At 43.9% G+C, this 20,388-nt stretch overlaps 1 protein-coding gene across 1 annotated transcript in view; it reads left to right on the forward strand.

The window, feature by feature from the left end:
- Nucleotides 1-20,388, forward strand: part of Tbc1d9 (TBC1 domain family member 9) — a 97,044-nt gene that overhangs the window by 50,224 nt on the left and 26,432 nt on the right. Inside the window, exons 3-9 of the mRNA XM_028786285.1 lie at nt 231-349; nt 9,157-9,385; nt 9,796-10,057; nt 12,180-12,387; nt 13,706-13,912; nt 15,665-15,829; nt 17,045-17,195. Of these exons, the coding sequence (XP_028642118.1) occupies nt 231-349; nt 9,157-9,385; nt 9,796-10,057; nt 12,180-12,387; nt 13,706-13,912; nt 15,665-15,829; nt 17,045-17,195 (1,341 nt within the window). The remainder of the gene's footprint in view (nt 1-230; nt 350-9,156; nt 9,386-9,795; nt 10,058-12,179; nt 12,388-13,705; nt 13,913-15,664; nt 15,830-17,044; nt 17,196-20,388) is intronic.

Below are 20,388 nucleotides of genomic sequence, written 5' to 3' on the forward strand. Positions count from 1 at the left end.
AACCCCAAACCAGTCTGAACTGACCTAGTGAGAATAATCTAGAGCATAGGACTTGCTCTTGGGTGTCCTTATATTTGTCGTCTTGTGTCTCTTCTCTGGAGGATTAAAGTCAGAACTCTGGGAATGGCCAACAGTCTCCTTTGCTGGTGTTGAAAGCTGGTGAACTAAGCTTCTTAGTGTGTTTGGCAAGAAACTTGACATCTGTTGCTGTCCCCTCTGCATTCATGCAGGTGGCTCCAGGAAGGAGGTTACTGAGCACTGGGAATGGCTTGAACAGAACCTGCTGCAGACACTCTCCATCTTTGAGAATGAGAATGACGTCACCACGTTTGTAAGAGGAAAAATACAGGTAGCAGTGTTTTCCTTTTGTTTTTGATGAATATTACTGAAATATGTTCTATGCACCTATAAAATTCTCAAAGGATTAAAAAAATTCTCAAAGCCTTTTAATTTGAAAAATCTAAAATTTACAAAAATTTTGCAAAAATTATAACTATATATAACCCACCTATGTGCCCTTTGCTCAGACCTAACTAACATTCCACCCCACTTGCCTAGGACTTTTTTTTAATTTATTTATTTAATGTATGTGAGTGCACTGTCGCTGTCTTCAGACACACCAGAAGAGGGCAACAGATTCCATCACAGATGGTTGTGATCCACCATGTGGTTTCTGGGAACTGAAGTCAGGTCCTCTGGAAGAGTCGGTGCTCTTAACCACTGAGCCATCTCTCCAGTCCCATGCTTAGGATTCTTAAGGTTAACATTTGAGAGGAGCTTCCTCTTAAATCCTTCAGTGTGTGTTTTCCAATAATGATATTTGATGAAAAATAAACTGAATATTATTTAGCAATGAATATAACTATCATTATTACATTGCTTTAATGCTTAGCATATATTCTAATTTTAAAAATAGAATTATTTATCTTATGCATATAAGTGTCTTGCTTGCATGTGTGTGTGTGTGTGTACCATGTGTGTGCCTGATGCCCTCCAAGGTCAAAAGAGAGTACTGGAGCCCCTGGAACTGGAGTTACAGATGCTGAAGGACTCCTGTGTGTGTGTGCTGAGAACCACACCACTCTTCTGCAAGAGCAGACAGTGCTATTAACCACGGAGCCGTCCCAGTCCCACACATTCTACTCTAGATGGGTTGAGTGGACCCTTGATAGCTTTGGTTTTTCTATCTATGAGAGAATTGAATTTAGCTTGCATCTTTTTAATCTCCTTCAGTCTGGAACATTTCCACAGCCTTTCTTTATGTCTCATGACATTAATGTTGTTAAAGTGTGCACTTCTGGTTTTTATAGAAGGATATGTCATTTGAGGTTCTGTCAGATGCCTCTCTGTGATCAGATTCAAGTTTTGCCTTCCTAGACAAAGCGCTACGTAAGCGTTCTTGTGCCCTTGTCAGCCTGTTGTGTCTCACCGGTATTACACATTCATTCAAAGCACTAGCCATTTTTTTTCTGCTGTAGAATTCATACAGTTATGTTTACAGATAATGATGTTTTTATAAGAAAATGTTTTCAACCACAAATACCACCCCCTTTTTTGTCAAAAGTTCACTCTGGGTATAGTATCCATTACTGACTTTTAAAAATCTGAATAGTTCTTCAATGCGATAGTTTGCAAATAGCGGTTTTATTAAGGAAATTGACATCAACAGACTACTATTAGCTTAACTGTAGATTTATGTATATTATCATTTTGAAAATTCCACGTCCTGTCTCAAATCACAGTATAATTCAGAATCATAGGCTTTCTTCCTGTCCTCGTTCTTGGTGGGTCTCTGTATTTGGTGTGTGTGCTGAAACTGGTTTAGTCACTACCTGTGCTTGGATATTTAGATGCCATTCAACATTTTGCAACTATATTTCTGCTGCATTTATTACTGCATGGATCTGTGTTTGCATATGAGTGAGGTTGTATCCTTAGAGTGAACTGCCAGATGGAAGGGAAATGTGTGTGCTGTCTTGCTAACTGTTCAGCTCCCCTCCAGGGTGCAGGACAAGTTCAGACTCCCATCACCTGTGCCAGCACCGTCTTCCCCAGGAGTGCAGATACTCCAGCTTCCCAGCCTCTGCTCACCTCACAGGAGAGGGAGATGGCTTCCCTGGTGCTTGACATCTTTGTATGAAAACATGGGTTGCGTTTCCCATGGTTAAGAGCCACAGTTTGTCTATACACTGCTGTGTGCATTCTTTCTTTAACTTTTATAGGATTTTGGGGTCTTGCTTTTCTTGAATTTGTATGTTTTGTGTGTGTGTGTGTGTGTGTGTGTGTGTGTGTGTGTGTGCCAGAGGTTATTTTGGGGTAATTTCTCAAGTGTTTGTTTTTGTTTTTTAAAGACAAACTTGTACACTGAGCTTGGAGCTCTAGGGATCCACAGTCTCTTGTTTCCACAGCACTGGGGTCACAGGCTTGCTGTTCCATGCTCGGCTTTGTTTCCCTAAGTTCTAGGGGTTAAATTTAGGCCCTTGTTCCTGCAAGACAAGCACTTTACTAGACGAGCTATCTTTCCAGCCCCCGTTTACATTAATGTAATAATTATTTTTATCGAAAGGCCATTTGCCTTTTGTTGGTGGCACACATGTGCAGTAGCTATTTATCCTGTTTGTCATTTGTCATTTTCTCACCTTAATTTTTGCCGTGCAAGGTTGTAAGATGACTTTTTTTGTGCATCAGGAGAGGCTCTCAAAATGATCATTTTTTTCTGTCTTAGCAACTGTGTTTTTCGACATGGTTTTAAAAAAAAAATCAAACCCTTTTAGACCCAGAGTAAGGAGAGTTCTAGGAAGTGGTCTGACAGAATACTGCTCATAAAGGCCCCGTGTCCTCTTTCTTCTATTTGACTAAACTCTTCCACCAGCACATAATAATGGAAGCAGAGTCTGAGGTGTTTGAAGTGGGCAGCTAATTGGACATGGCTACATACAACTCTGACAGTAAACTGAAGAAAAGCACATCCGGTCCCTCCAGCCTGATCCTCAGACTCAGCCTTCCTTCAGAATGGATGCACAGTCTCTGTTTAGGATTCTGTATTAGAGACTAGAAGAGAACTAAGAAAGGGATGGGATAACGAATTGGGAAAGGAAGGGCCAGTTAGAGGCAACATTCGTGTGTGCGTGTGTGTGTGTGTGTGTGTGTGTGTGTGTGTGTGTGTGTGTGTGATAATTGAGAGTTTCATTGTGTTGATGAAACTCCGTTTCTGTGTATATTTATGTACGTGAATATAGAGATCAGGAGAGTTTTTAATTATGTCAAGTGTGAGGGGCTGGACGAGAAATTGCCGCCGGCTGAGGTGGAGAAGACACCCAGACATGGAGCAACATGCATAACCAGGGGCCACCTCACGGCCCCACCTGCCTCTGAGACTGTCATCTCCTCTGGTCATCGCATAAAAAGGTAGAGGAAGAAACCGAAGCTTCTGAGGGACAGTAGTTAGATAACAAATGAAGTAAGGAAGGACAAATTATGTCAAATAGTTTTTCTTCCCACTACATTAAATTCGTCAGGTCTATTTCCCCTGAAACCGTTTATGAGGGGGAATTACCATTAATGCAATTATGTGTGAAAGAAAGCCATTCGCGTGTAAATGAATGGCTTACTGGTTCAGATTGCCCAGTAATTAAGGGAACCAGCAAGCTTATTTGTTGTGAGATCTAATTAACTTTTATAAATTATAAATGCAATAACTATACAGGGAACAGGAATTCAAGTGCATTTTGTATAGCTCTTTCTGGATGTTCAACATGTTGATCATAATAATAGGACTCCATGCTCCTATGATTTGGCCCGCTGCTTGTTTTGTTTTCTTGACCAATACCCACCATAGCTATATATTTATAGCTGTTTTACTAACTGAATACAACTCCATAATTGACTTTACTTTCCCTTTCTAGAAGTTACCTCTGCTTCTAAATTAGCAGCGGATAACCAGACACGTGACTTTTTGCCACAGGTTATATTTCTCCAATCTCCTTTGTGATAAATAGAGGTTAAGAGATGAAATAATTTAAATTTTTTAAATTATTTTAATAGACCTTCGGTACATGCTGCTACACCAGAATCTTCATGTACTTGCTTTCATGCTTACGATTTTATAGAGTTGTTTTATTTTTTAGTCATGTGTGTATGCTTGCACCTGTATGTAGTGTATACTCACGTCTGCAGAGCTGAGTCACAGACATGTGCGAGCCACATGATGTGGATGCTGAGAAGCAAACCTGAGCCACCCCACTAGCCTATTGTTGAAATGGCCTTGAAGTTTAACATCTTAATGTTTTAATGTTTTTGTCTTTGATTATGAAGCTAAATTTGTTTTCTTTTATGTGGATCCACTTTGTTTCCTTTTGAGACTAGGTCTGTACTCCTGGTGTGTCTGGGGCTTACTATGCAGGCAAGACTGGTCTTGAACTCACAGAGATCTGTCTCTGCCTCATAAGTACTGAGATTAAAGTATACACAATATCTAGTCTTTTGTATACCAAGTTAATTTCACTTTTTAAGTATACCTTTACATATTTAAACATTAGGCCTCTAATGTGCTAGAGACATCAAATTTCTGACATTGTCAGGAGCTGTTGCTTAGAACCAGAGTGGTTTCTTGTAGATTAAGTAGAGCCCACAGAACTTAGAGGAGAGAGATATTCCACACCTGTGTTCACTGACCTGGTCTCCTGACTGAACATTCACACAAAAGCCAAGGAAGGCTTTGGCATTCTAGACTCTCTTTCCTAAAGGTGGGAAAGTTGAAAGTGGGAGCCATTGATCATCTGTTGATGAGTATAAGTATACAGTAGGCCCATCAAGTTGCAAGCTACCAGTTCTTAGTTTCATACATTCATAAATCTATTCATCCTTTAAAACATTTTTAAATTTAAGTGAACATTCTAGACGTTGGTACTTAGCATAGTGTTTTCATAGGCAAAACTACAGGTCCTTACCTGTAGTCTGGTTACCTCCTTTAGTTTCAATGCTCTCGCTATTCTGACTTTGGTAAGAGACCTGGCACAGTGGACTAGAGCAACAAATATAAGCCCACTCGAGGTTTCCCGGATGAGTCCAGGCCATGACGGTTGCCTAGAAACCCTGATGCTGCTTCCCATTGCTTGTATTGTTCTCCTTCTCTTAGCTGTATTTTGGGGGGTGGGAGGTCAGAAACGGTTTAACTCTGTAACACAGGCTGATCCAGAATTTACTATGTATTCCATGTTGGCCTCAAGCTCATCAAGAACCTTCTGAACTCTTCTCATTCTGTGATCCGATGCCCTAAGGCTGCCTCTGGTTGTCTGATGTCCTTCACAGAACTCTCTACTGAAGCCCATTCATGTCCAGAATAGCCTCGGTTCCCCTCCCCGGCCTGGCAGGAACTTCACATCTCTGTTCTCTCAGAGGAAATCAATCTTATCTTAGATAGTCTCCCAGTGAAAAAGGTGGCTTCTTCTGATGTCAGTCATACTGCTACCCTGGGTGGTGACAGAGTCCACCACTGAAACTTAACTTTATAAGTGTAGCTCACTGCATGACAATGCAGATTCCACAATCCACAAGAGGTATCATACAATAGAAAAAAAATCAAAATATGGCTCCTTAAGATATACTCAGATGTATTCTAATTTGGAAACACAACATATTCTCCACTAAGAATACCATACTGAATACCCTTTAGACATTAGGTATTTGTAAAATGTTCAAGACAATGTTAGCATTGGAACCCATATTTAATGGTTGATCATATATATGAGGTATGTATATATATATATATCATAATATATATACATACATATACATATATGTATGATATAAATATAAACAGAATCTGTCCACCAACATATAAATACTAAAAGAGTGTAGAACTGAGAAAGTTTAGATGGAATTAACCATTGCTTAGTTTCACAGGGAGGGAGGGCTACCTAGGGAGATAATAGTCAGGAACCATCCTAAGGCGTGGATTCAGCACAGGCTTAGGTAGGAATGTCAAGTCTCTGTTTCAGAACATGGCTGTTACAAAACAACCTGAGTGGGGAGAGAATCTTGACAGGAAGCCACTGTGATAATTCTGGCTTGTGTCGAGGGTCTCAGGATGTCTCTGAAGGTAGAATAGATTGAAGATGAGGCATGGGGTTGTGTTCACACTGTTTGCTGTTAGCTATGTGTCCAAGATGTTCAGTCACTTGAGTGGCGATGGCGAGTTTTGGAAGACTGAGGCTTTCCCTTCAGCCACCATCCCTCATGGCCACCACTGCAGGCCACAAGGTCATAACATTCAGGAAACGATTTCAAGATAAGAAGCAGAGAATGATAGGAATCAGAAAATCATCATCACCAGTTCTGTGTGTGAGGACAGAAGTCATAGCTAGGAGGTAGGAATTAATTAAGCCAGACTTGGGGAGTTGGCATGGTGACTGAGACAGAGGGACTATCAGGATGACAGGACCACAGAGGAGAAGGTGAGAGTTATAAAGAGCATCTGTAGGCCCCGAGGGAACCTGGGGGTGGCTGGGGCAGAATTCTCATGGGAAATTCTTCAGATACAAGGAAAGAAAAAGTTATAGTGTCAGTTGAATTCAAACTGAACTTGACCCAGTGTTTGAGCTACTTGGGTTAAGGGTGATAAATGATGCAGTCAAATTGGTTTTTTAATTATTATTATTTTTTTTTTTGCACATACAAGTGTGTCCTCTGCACCATATCTGTGCCTGGTGCCTGTGAAGACCAGAAGGAGAAGCTGGGTCCCCTGGAACTGCAGTTATGAATAGTTGTGATTCACCATGAAAGTTCTGGGACTCTAACCCTAGTCCTCTGCAATACATGTGCTCTTAACTGCCGAGTCATTGCTCCAGTTTCCAAAATGAGCTTTCTTGATTGTGTGCATGCACCATGAGGGACACACACACGCACACACACACACACACACATCTGTGAGTAGGGTGTATGTGCATGGATGTATTCATGTGTGAAGGTCACTGGGTAATGTTAGCTATGCTCCTCAATTGTTCATGAGGTACAGGGACACACACACACATACACACACACACACACACACATGCACGCACACGCATGCACACACACACATGTGGGTAGGGTGCGTGTGTATGGATGTATACCTGTGTGGAGGCAGAGGGTAGTGTTGGCTATGCTCCTCAATTGTTCTCCGCCTTATTCTTTGAAACAGCATCTTTCACAGCAATCTGTGGGTCTGTGGTTTCACTAGACAGGCTGACCCTAAAGCACCGGGGATCTTCCTGCCGCCACATCATTGCAGAGCGAGCATTGCAGGAACGGGCTGCCACAGCTGGTCTCCATGTAGGTTCTGGACAATCAAATTCAGGTCCTCGTGTTAGCTCAGCAGCTGCTTTACTAACTGACCACGTAGCCATCCAGCCCCCCACCACAAAATCTGTCTTAAGAAGATGTTTGAGGGGACTACTCAGGCTGTGTTGAAAGAATGAAAACCCGATGGATACCCCAAAGGCCAGGACTTGGAGATATAATGAGTCTGTTGAGTCCTTATCCTAAGGATGCTGAAGGACTCAGTCCCGCCTGGGAAAATCCGAGTTTCCCCAAGTTCACACAGGTACAAGTGACCCCTGGGACCTGAATCCACAGCTACCATGCCCGACACACAGGCTTTTCGGGTGAGAATGAGTTCAGAGAAACTGAAGATGAGGTAAGGGTAGATTTGACAATTACAAAGTCAACCATGGAATTTGAAGGAGCTTTTTCTTTTAAAAAAAAAATATATATATATATATATATATATATATATATATATATATATATATTCGTTTGTGTGTGTGTGTGTATGAAGATCTACACATATGTGCATTGTCATGTATGCCATAGTGCCCATGGGGAAAGTCGGAAGACAACTTCCCTCTACCATGAAGGTCCTTGGGCTTGAACTCAGGTAATCAGATTTGGCAGCAAGTGGCTTTAGCCACCAAGCCATCCCTCCAGCCCAACGGAGCTTCTTCTCTACAGAGATGCACAAAGACAGTCTCTAGGAAATTGGAAATTGTAGAGGATCTGGCTAACAACTAAATGGTTTCTCAGGCTAGCAGAATGATTCTATAGCAGATTTAGATTAGATCAGTGTCTTAGGGTTTTATTGCTCTGAAGAGACACCATAACCACGGCAACTCATAAACTGGGACAACATTTAATTGGGGCTGCCTTACAGGTTCAGAGGTTCAGTTCATTACCATCAAGGTGGGAGCATGGCGGCATCCAGGCAGGCATGATGCAGGAGGAGCTGAGAGTTCTACATCTTAACAAGAAAGCAGCTAGGAGCAGACTGTCCTTAGGCACCTAGGAGGAGGATCTCAAAGCCCACCCCACAGTGACACACTTTCTCCAATAAGGCCACACCTCCTAATAGTGCCATTCCCTGGATCAAACATATTCAAACCACAACTTGGTCTGCAAACATTTTATCTCCTAGCAGCTGTCAAAGAATCTTGGATCTGATTAGGTTCCGTACTTGTCTTCCACTCAGATGACTGGTGCCGGTCCTCAGGGACTGGGTCTCAGGACAGAGGTGCTGGTCCTCAGGGACTGGGTCTCAGGACAGACATCCATTAGTGACTTACATTCACCCTTGCCTCTCTTGGCCTTCTGTGCTGAATTGTTTTTGGTTTGGTTTGGTTTGGTTTGGTTTGGTTTGGTTTGGTTTGGTTTGGTTTGGGTTGGGTTGGGTTGGGTTGGGTTGGGTTGGGTTGGGTTTTTTGTTGTTGTTGTTTTTGTTTGTATTTGAAAGAGGTAGAAGTTGACTCTATCTTGATGTGCTTACTAAAAACTAGTGGCAAGATGCTTATATTTCCTTATTTTAAAATAAAACAGCTTAATTTCTAGTAAACATAAGAAATTAACCAATAACCAATGGACATGTGAGAAAATACTTTGACAGCCTTTTAGTACACAAACGTTACCGGTTAATTGGCTAGGCATAGAGGCTCCTGGGAAACTGACACGGGAGGAGCACAATTGAGTTCCAGTCCAAGCTGGAACTATGGAGAAGCCTAGAATCCGATGGGTTGGTTGCCTTTGAAGAGAATTAATCATTAGAACAAATCTGGTCTTAGGACATGCTTCCTTCCAATATGTTCAGCTGTAGGCATTACCCCACCTGTTTGCTTTGTCTCCGATCAGGGCATCATTGCAGAATATAACAAAATGAACGATGTGAAGGAGGATGAGGACACGGAGAAGTTTAAAGAGGCCATCGTGAAGTTCCACAGGCTGTTTGGGATGCCTGAGGAAGAGAAACTTGTCAACTATTACTCATGTAGCTACTGGAAGGGCAAGGTCCCCCGGCAGGGCTGGATGTACCTGAGCATCAACCACCTATGTTTTTCCTCCTTCCTGATGGGGAGGGAAGGTGAGTGGTCTGTCACTTCAGTGGGAGCCTTTGGAAAGTCCACTGAAGCTTTCCCTGAACTCATAAACCAAATCAGAATATCAAAAACATGTATGTAGAGTTAAGTCAAAACTGCTTCCTGACTATTTAATTAGGAAATTCAATTAGGTCCAATTAAGCAATCGTAAACAAATTATTCATTGAGTACTAGAGGTTCACTAAAGGTATCGTTATTTTAGTAGGTATGATTTCAAGTCTAATAATTCTGATCCCAGAGTTCATGTAATACAAGTTATAACTAACGAATGAGGCAATAAAAACAGGCCAGGAGCTCAAAAGAGTTGGGCAGGTTGAGGGGCAGGGCTGTGAGCTTATTGTATCTAGAAAGCCACTGAAGTAAGTACTAACTCACTTTTGTTGCCCATGCTCAGCCAAGCTGGTGATCCGGTGGGTGGACATCACTCAGCTGGAGAAGAACGCCACACTCCTTCTGCCAGATGTGATCAAAGTGAGCACACGGTCCAGTGAGCACTTCTTCTCCGTGTTCCTCAACATCAATGAGACGTTCAAGCTGATGGAACAGCTTGCCAACATAGCCATGAGGCAGCTCTTGGACAATGAAGGCTTTGAACAAGATCGGTCCCTGCCAAAACTCAAGAAGAAATCTCCCAAAAAAGTGTCTGCTCTGAAACGGTGGGTGAGAGAACTTTTAGAACTCAGGAATGGAAAACCTTTCAATTTTCACTTGGACACTGAGTTCTGAGCAACTTCCAGCCATGAGCACTTTTCTGAGTGTAGATACAACAGGGAAAGGCCGCCTGAGGCATGCCAGGCCAATGAGAGAGATAGGCATGACTGCTTCCTCCTTCCTGTGGTGGGATCTCTGCTAGTCCTAAGAACAGAGTGCAGTGGGCTCACACTGACCTCAGGTGACCTCAGTGGAGTTGCTCTGAGCTGGGGTCATGGGTTATAGAAGGTGTACACTTGGGGCAGAAGAATCACATGGAGGAAGCCCAAGGGAGAAACAGGAAGAGCAGCAGGTCAGCAGCCAAGGCGTGGTGTGAGGAGATTGGGGAGGAGAGGTATGGATGGCATGTGGGATAGAGCCAGGATGGGGGTGAGAGAAAGCCAAAGCCTCTTGATGTTGATCACTGACACAGAGTTGCCCTTCTCTGAGATGGGAAATGAGTCAAGGAAGAGTGTCTCCAGAGCGTGTGAAGGGTGAGTTTTGGTTACGTTGAGTGGGGTTGCCTACAGGACATCAGGATGCAGGTTACTCCTCTAAGGTACATAAGGTGGAAAGTGTTGATATGCAAGTGGGAAAGGGAGTCTGAAAAGTGGAGCTCATGGTTGGAATGTCTTTGGGGGTTTCTTCTGGGGTTTGACATCCTAGTAAACAACAGATTTATTCATTATGAAAATGAACTGTATACCTAGTAAAAGTCAAAAGCAGTTAACAGAGGAGACCTCGAAGGCAATTGACAAAGAGGGGATGCTTTTGTTTTAAGTTTGGAAAATATTTGATGCTGTGTGGCTTTTTCTACAGAGACAGGGACAACTGTCTATTTATCCCAGGTTTGGCACTAACGACAAACCAAAGAAATGACTCACCAAAATCTAGCTTAGTCAACTAGTGAGCTTATTGGGGTTACTCACAAGAGCTTGAGTTTGTCACTGGGAAACCCACCCCAGAGTGAGCATCATCTCCTGAGACTGCACCCCTGGAGGAGGCTTGCATAGCCTGCAGTGCAGCCCAACAGCTCAGCCGGGGGACAGCACCCCCTCCTGGTGTTGTTACAGTTGCTATAACCCTGGGAGGGGCCTGGTGAATGTTGTGTGTTTTATAAGATTGCTGAGCCTGGAAGTCTTGTTTACTTCCTGGGTCCTGTATGTTCTGTTTACTTCCTGAGTCTTAGAAATCTTCCTCCTCCCTTTGGATGTTGCAGTTCAGGGGAAAGTGGGTATACAAAAAAAAAAAAAGGCTAAATAGAAGGCTCTGACAGGAAAACTTTGGGGAGAGTAGGTACGATAATGAAGAAGCCTAAGAACAGAGCATAAGAAAGAAGTTTCCAAATGAGATCTCTGTAGGATGTGAAGTATGCCTATGTGTGCAGCTCCAGAGCTGATGAAACAGACAGAGCAGAGGCAGGTTGTGGGCTCTTCTGCATTCACTGTCTGTGGGGAGCCAAGCCAAGGGGCAAATTAGACCTTTGGTAGGAAACAGGTGGGATAGAGAGTTCTGAGCAGGAGAAGGGTATCATCAGGAGAGACACTGGAATGTCAGCCAAAGCCTCACATGAGATCCAGAACCTTTGTGTTTGGAAGTTCTCTGGTCTCTTCACCTTCCCTATAGCTCAGAGTGGAGAGTGACACCCAGCAGATTGTTTTGCTGTTCATGCTGTAGCTAGTTAGGTCTTTCAGGGCTACACAGAGAAACTCTGCCTTGGGAGAACAAACAAATAAAATCAAACAAACAAACAAAAAAGGTAAATCTCAAAGAATGACTCTGGATAAAAATCTAATGGCCTCTTTTGGAATTCTTGCATTATTTAGAAAGAGAATGGGCTTCCTTTTTCAGTCCTACTTGGCCCTAGATTTTTTTTTAAAGCATTTACAGTTATTAATTGTAAAATGACTAGAGTATAGACTATAGTAAAATTATGTGCTCTGAGGTTGGAGTTCCACCAATATAGAGCCAAGAATGGGAGAATGGGTCTGGAAAGACAGAGGCAAGGGCTGGGACCCTCCATGGCCGTGGTTATAAAGCATTGCCGCGTCTTTCTTGGTAACCTGAACAGCAGTTATTGGCTTGTAGTGATCTGGATGCCAGGGCGAAGAGTGAGCGATACCGCGCCCTTTTCCGGCTGCCCAAAGATGAAAAACTAGACGGGCACACTGACTGCACCCTCTGGACTCCGTTTAACAAGATGCACATTTTGGGTCAGATGTTTGTCTCCACAAATTACATCTGCTTTACCAGCAAGGAGGAAAACCTCTGCAGCCTCATAATTCCACTCCGGGAAGTAAGTGTCAAGTGGAAATCCATATTTTAGGATGTCCACTTACAATACTTTTTTGTGTGTAAAACAGGGATTTCTGTTATTTATTGTGCATGCATGCATGTGTGCATGTGTGAGAGAGTGTTGAATGCAAAAGAGTGTGCTGGTGTGTATAACGTGACACACAAGGGATCAAGAACCAACATAGTTATGCCAGTGTGCAGTGTGTGGTGTGCAGTAGACAGACCGGAGAATGAAGAGGAGACTTTAGGTAGACTTTCTAAAGTTGGAGCTATGGTGGACACACCACTTAATGTTTGCCCTGAGATTTGTTTTTTTAATGTGCTAAAGAATTATTTTTTGTACATTAGTATTTGCTTAGGGTTGATGAAAATCCTGTTAGGAAGCTTGTTACTGAGCTTGGTAGATAGCTGTCTGTGAAGCCTTTATTCGCAAACATGAAGATGAGTTTGGACCTTCGGGATCTATCTTTAAATGCAGGCATGGCATTATGCTCCTGTTGGGGAGGCAAAGGCTGCAGGGTCCCTGGCTCTCCCTGGCCAGCCAACCTAGACAAATCAATGAACTCCCAGTTCAGTGAGCAACCTGCCTCAAAAAGCAAGGTAGAAAGTGATTGAAGGAGATACTCCTGGGAATCCGCTTCTGACCATGTGCGTGCACACACGTGCACATACACACACACACAGAGAGAGAGAGAGAGAGAGAGAGAGAGAGAGAGAGAGAGAGAGAGACTGACTCTGTAGGTGCACAGTTGTTTATATCCTGTCTGCTCAGGGACAAGTCCTTGAAAACATTAGCTGCCAAGCCCTGGCGTCTACGTGATGTATCCAGTGGACCGGTGGCGTTTAAGCCTTTACTTAATAAAAGGAGTCAGCTTTGGAATTACTTTATTACTGATGATACAGCAGCTAGGAGACCTGTCTCCTTGGGCTCCGTGAAATTTTAATGAAAAGTGGGAATTCCTTTTCAATTCTCAATCTTGGCCTCGTTGGCATCCTGAGCCAGTTATTGCTGCAGACCTGTGCCCAGCAAGAGGTCTGGCAGCATCAGACGAGGCAGCTGTCACTTCTCCACCAGTGACAAACAAACAAATATGCCTCTGGTTGCTGGAAAATGTCGCCTAGTTTGGAAAAACTCAGAAAGATCATTCTATTTTCTGTTAGAGACTCTAGTTCGATTTGTGTTTTATTGTTGGAAGGATCTCCATTTGTCTGAGACATGGATGGCTTCCTGGAGAATAGGGATTTGAGCTCCTTGCTCCATCAGCAGGGGCTGCCTTCGAAGTCCTCCCACTCAGCACCGCTGCCTCCTGTTTCCCCAGGTAACCATTGTGGAGAAGGCAGACAGCTGCAGTGTGCTTCCCAGCCCTCTGTCCATCAGCACCAGGAACAGGATGACCTTCCTGTTCGCCAACTTGAAAGACAGAGACTTCCTGGTGCAAAGGATCTCAGATTTCTTGCAGCAAACGACTTCTAGAATCTACTCAGACAAAGAGTTCTCAGGAAGCTGTAACAGCTCAGATGACGAGGTTGGTGGGAGACACCTGAGGCGCACTAGGGCTACTCCTGTGCTCACCTGCGCATAGCGGTGTCACTCCTATGCTCAGCCCCGGTGTGTGCACCTCTTTGTTCAACTTGTTTGACTCTCAGATTTAACGGCTGTATTAAGCCTCCTGCCCCAGTGCCTAGTGAAGCATCTCAGGAGGATCATCTTCAGTTATAAGAAATTGGTATTTGATCGTGGTTCTGAAGCAGTGGGTCTCAACTTTGCTAAAGCTATGACCCTTTAATGAAGTTCCTCAGGTTTTCGTGACTCCCTAGCCAGAAAATTCTTTTATTAATCATTCCATTCCCTTACATCTTAAATGATATCCCACTTCCCAGTTCAAAAAAATTATTTCCTTATTACTTTATAACTGTAATTTTGCTACTGTTACAAATCACTGTGTAAATTATGTGTTTTCCGATGGTCTTAGGAAACTCCTGTGAAAGGGTCACTTGACCTCCAAAAAGGTCACCACCCAGAACTTCACATAAACTAAGCAAGTAATCTGCCACAGAGCTGTAACCCCAGCCGGCACTAAGTTCTCCAGGCTGACCTTGAACTCACGCTGTAACCCACAAACGCTGTGAACTTGTCATCCGTTAGCCTCGGATTTTACCACCAGGCCCAGTTCCAGCCTCGTTAAGTTGGCGATATCATTAAGTGTCTTGTTCTGATTGCATGAAAAGTGACTTTTCTGTTTAATGACATTGATGGGAAGGGTATGGACATCAGACCTGAAATACAGCATCATGATGGTGATTCCTCTGTGGTGGAATGCCTACCAGACCACCATCCCGAGGACCCAGAGCCCTGAGAATATTGGCATCTAGCTGTAGTGCTGGAGGAAGTTTCAGTTAGCTAAAGATGGCAAGGTTGCAGGGACCAGTCCTGTCCCTGCTGCCTTGTCACATCTGTAGCATTTTTGAGATGCTTTGCCTAGACGAAGGCAAAACATCAGTTTCCAAAGTGTTTGCTTCTGCTGTGCCATGCTTCCCATGGAGGCAAAGCAGTGATGTGGGTAACCAGACACTTTTATTGAGATAATACAAGGGAAAATGTTTTTATTGTCTTAAGTTTACTTGACAATAGTACTCTGATTTCTCTGCAGATAATAGGAATCTTTGAACAGTTTTTTTTTTCATTTTCTTTCCCCCCCCTTTTTTGGGGGGGGGGTTGGGGGAGCAGTCTGGAACTTGGCTGAAAATGGCTCCAGTCCTCAGTGCTGGGTTTATAGTCATAGGTCACCTTACCTCATTTGTGTGCTGCTGGGGACCATGCCCAGGGTGTTTTGTGTAGTAAGCAAACAGTCTACCAGCTGTGCTACACACCGGGCCCTGGGAAGGCGACCTGGAATGCTACAGTTAACAACTTTGCCCCAGTGTAACTTCTGAAAGATGTTGACTTGCTGGCATCTCCCGCTTCTTCACATAGTAACGAGGAAAGCATAGCCTAGCTGTTAAAGCTGTACAGAAGACACAGTGGAGTCAGTTGTTCCGCCAGGCCCATCCACGTGTGTTCCTCTCCACCAGGCCCATCCACATGTGTTCCTCTCCATCAGGCCCATCCACGTGTGTTCCTCTCCATCAGGCCCATCCACGTGTGTTCCTCTCCATCAGGCCCATCCACATGTGTTCCTCTCCATCAGGCCCATCCACGTGTGTTCCTCTCCATCAGGCCCATCCACATGTGTTCCTTTCCATCAGGCCCATCCACATGTGTTCCTCTCCGTTGACAGGTGTATTCTCGGCCCAGCAGCCTTGTTTCCTCCAGTCCTCAGAGAAGCACAAGCTCGGATGGAGAACGCCCCTTTAACCTCAACGGCAACAGCGTCCCCACAGCCACACAGACCCTCATGACCATGTACCGGCGGCGATCTCCTGAAGAATTCAACCCAAAATTGGTAGGTACATCTTCCTGTCCCCTAAAACTTGCTGGATTAGAAAAAAGAACAAAACAAAAAATTTTAAGATTAAAATAAATCTGTGTGTGTGTGTGTGTGTACATATAGATGGAAGCCAGAGGGAGCTCAGATCCCTCGAAGGTGGAGCTACAGGCTGTCAGCTCCTTGCCAGCTGGTCCAGGTGAGAGGAGAGAGATCCCGGTCAGCGGGGTCTCTCCGGAGCTGAGCGGGATGGTGAGTTTGGGTCAACACCAAAAAGAAACAAGGCCGGGAGCCTTGTCGAAGCAGGAACTCAACTTTAATGTAACAATCTCTTGTTTACATAAACTTGGAGCATAGGGAGGAGGGGTTTTGGTGGGGTAAGATGACGTAGGGGGTGGTGAAGGGTGACAGAGGGTTTGGGGTGACTGACAGGGTCAATGGCAAAGCTCTGCATCAGCAACAGCTAAGCAGAGGCAGGGCCAAACGGGTCCTGTTGAGTCACCCAGGTATGGAAGTGACTAAGACAGGTCTCAAACCCGAGCCAGGCTTAGGTACAGGCCACAAGGCTGCAGAAACTCAGGTTTGTCCACAAGGCCCAAACCACAGCAGAAATGGGGCCCAACAACAGGCGATTTCAAGATTCCTGGCTTGTTCCTGGGATCTGAATTCTTATTGTATATTCTTGACCATTGAGCCATCTCTCCTGTACCCATGTAGATATTTTTAATGTAATTAAACTAATTAATATCAATAGAAATGGCCTGAAATGTTTGTAAAGGTACCTCTAATATATTTTTTCATAAACAAGTAAAACAATTTTTAAAGCCTTGAGTCACAGTACCTGTGTGACTACTTTTCTTTTTCTTTGGTCTTGTTTTTTTTTTTTTTCACAACTGTGTAGACCAAACAACAAATAATAAAGTTCTTTCTGAGCCCACATTTAAAACATTCACAGGGCGTGTACACATAAAACCACAAGTATGATCAACATTCTACTGGTTAATGGTTAATCTACCATCAAGTAGATCTGAACAGGAGACTCTGATAGAACAGGCTATAACTGGATAAAATTAGGAAAGAATTCTAAACATCCAGAGTTCTACATTCTCAGGAGTTCTGCTCAGAGTCACTGTCCATTCAACAGGGGTCACAGTCTGATCCTTCATTCTGGTCCTCAGAACCTCCCATCAGAGCCTTCTGGGGGATCCGTCATGTTCCACCTATGTCTTTCAGGCCAAAGAGTTTTTGAAAGAACAAGCCTGGAAGATTCACTTCGCTGAGTACGGGCAGGGGATCTGCATGTACCGCACAGAGAAGACCCGGGAGCTGGTGCTGAAGGGCATCCCAGAGAGCATGCGCGGAGAGCTCTGGCTGCTGCTTTCAGGTAGGGAGAGTGGTAGGAGCAGCGCTACAGGGTGGCTGGGGGCTTTCTTCCGGCCTCCACCACGCAAAGCTCTTCGAGATAAGAGACCCAGATCACCCGATTCTGGACTCTGTCAGTAGTAATCTTCCTTCATGGGGAGGTCTCCAAGGTCACCAGTTCTCCAATCTAGTGGTCGCTTTTATTTCTCCAGTGAGGCTGTTGAAGGGGAGGGAACAGACTCTGAAGTAGAAGTATAATACTTCATGAGTAGAAGTGCATTTCCTCCTGGCAATGCCGACTTCACTGAGAATACTTCAGTAGACCCAGTTATGTTTCCTGTGGAGCTGTGAATGTACATGCCTCCTCTCACCCCAGCTCGGGCACCAGTGGTTGACTAGAATTCACTGACGTCTAGTTAATGAGCCAGTGAGCTGGAGTAGGCTTATTTTTCCAAGCATGGGTGAGAAGGTACTTACTGGAGCATGGACCACTTACTGGCATCTAAACCACTGAAGAAAGGTTTCCCAGTGAGGAAGGACTGCCATTTATTTCACTGTCTACCCTCAGGGTTTGCTTTCCAAGACGCCCTCCGCCCCTCCCCCCAGCCAGTGCCTGCAAACGCAGCAGTATTCAATCCTGTATATACTATTGATTTTCACACACACACACACACACACACACACACACACACCACATACGTTTATAATAGAAGCTAACTTATTAGCTAGGCAAAGGGAGGTATTAATAAACTGATAAAAATAAAGCCATTATAACAACAAACCACAATAAAAGTCATCTAAAACGGTGAACTAACTTCTGTGATTTTTCCACTTGAGTTTTTAAAAAAATATGTTAGTGATCTCAGAGAAGCCACTACTATTTTCTGCCAACTGGAAACATCTAGTGCAACCCCAGGAATCTTTGTACCCCAACCATCAGAGGATACTTTTGGCTATCACCAGTCCTCACTTTAATCATACATAGATCGTTGCTTTAGCTGAATGAAGACAGGAAATGTTACCAGTGTAACTCAGTCCGTGGGAGTATTTTTTATTTGAACCTAGAGATGACCCCACCCAAGTACCATTATTATATCTTTTTACTTAAAAACAAATAATATTGAAACTTAAAAGTAAGTCACTGAGCTTACAGGAAAGCCTGGACACTTGTAGACCTTTCTAAAAGTAGGTATGTCTTTCTAAAAGACATAGATGGTAAAATTGCCTACTATGGGGCATATCTTAGAAATAAGAAGATCAAATCCTAAAAGCAAAGATTAAAGATAAAAATGGTTTATGTATTTTATATAAAGTTAGTTCGTTTGATTTTTTTCCCCTATTTCACTGTGTAGACCAGACCCAGGTTAAATGTGAGCAGGGCATGAGTGTGGATATTTGTAATCTTAAAACTGGGGAGGCTGAGGCAGGACACTTTCTACAAGTTTCAGGCCAGCCTGGGCTGCTTAAAAAGACGCTATTTCAGAAAACACAAAATAACCCTCAAATGTGAGCCTGATGCTCTGAAACTACATCAAAGAAGACTGTTATTACGGAGAGTGCCCTTCCTGCTTCCTCTCACTCTTCCCTGTGTTTCCTGAACTGGTCACCTTGACAACCAGATCCAAAGTGCTGACATTACAGGAAAAGTTCCTTTCCCTCCTTCTTCAGTTTACACCTTATCTATAGCCACATTTTAGATTTAAATGAATTCACCAGGAAGCCAGTACACAGCAGCAGCACCCAGTCCACTGACGTAGACAGACGTGGGCAGAGGGTTCCAGTTGGTGTTTTGTTTAACAGAGGAGGCTGTATGTGACCAAAGGGTCTGCACACTACCCCTTGTTGGGTGTATGCCCACATACCCATGGGTGCGTTGATGTGGGAGGCAGCCTGCCCACGAAGGTGCTCCAGCGTTTGGCTGGGAAGCTCATGTTGAGATCTATCTGCTTTGCATGACCTAAAGGCTGCTCCAGGTCTGGACTCTGGGCCTAGTGAAGGTGGGTCTGTCTGTCCCTATGGAGAGCACAGCAGTCAATGTCAGTCTGCCTGTGATTCAGGCACAAGGGCCAATCATTCGTTTGCTGACACTGTTTTGTAAAGTGAAATGTGTTTACTGTGTCATACTGCACATATTTTACTGTTTATTTTATCTTATTCTATTGGTTTTTGAAACAGGTTTTTTCTGTGTAGCCCTGGTTGTCCTAGAGGTTAGTCTGTAGACCAGGCTGGCTTTGAACTCAAAGAAATCCATCTGCCTCTGCCTCCTGAGTGCTGAGTTTAAAGGTGTGTGCCACCACCGCCTGGCTTCTGTTCATTTTAAATTAAACCTCTTTTGAGCTATGACTCAAGATTTACAGAAGCGTGCCCAACATAGTGACCCAGAATATTCACATTGTCATTGTTGGCACGGCTAGTTTTAAACAATTAGCACCTTTCGCAAACAAATGCTGCCATTGGTCAGTTAGTCTGCATTTCCCAGCACGACTCCTCCCAGCTGTGGGCACCTGGTGACCTACTTCCTGTCGCTGTAGATTGTCTACTGTGGACATCGCATGTAGATGAAACCAGTCTTCAGTATTTCATGACCGACTTCTACATAGGATAACGTTTGCAGTCTTCAGTATTTCATGACCGACTTCTACATAGGATAACGTTTGCAGTCTTCAGTATTTCATGACCGACTTCTACATAGGATAGCGTTTGCAGTCTTCAGTGTTTCATGACTGACTTCTACATAGGATAGCGTTTGCAGTCTTCAGTGTTTCATGACTGACTTCTACATAGGATAGCACTTGCAATCTTCAGTGTTTCATGACTGACTTCTACATAGGATAGCGCTTGCTGGTTTCAAGTGTGCTGCACCCTGTACCCACCCTGCACTCCTGTTTAGAGCCCAGAGCTGCACTTCATGCATTTATCCCTTGATGGACAGTTTAGGCTTGTCTGTCCTGAGTAGTATTGCTGGGACTGTTGACTTGTGACTTTTGGGCACTTCTGTGTACATGGGAGTAGGATTCCTGGCCCTTCTAATGACCCCGCACTTTACCTCCTAAGCAACCCCTGGGAGGCTAGCTAGGTAGCTGCATCTTTTCACATCCCCACTGGTGAGCGGATGGTCCCATTTCTACATGTCCCTGCTGGCACTTACTACCTTCTACTCTCACTGTCCTTGTGGGTGTGAAGTGCTTTCTAAGTTGAGGAGGTTATTTTTGTTG

The sequence above is a fragment of the Grammomys surdaster genome, unplaced genomic scaffold, assembly GCF_004785775.1.
Source record: "Grammomys surdaster isolate TR1022 unplaced genomic scaffold, NIH_TR_1.0 125463, whole genome shotgun sequence".
NCBI lineage: Eukaryota > Metazoa > Chordata > Mammalia > Rodentia > Muridae > Grammomys > Grammomys surdaster.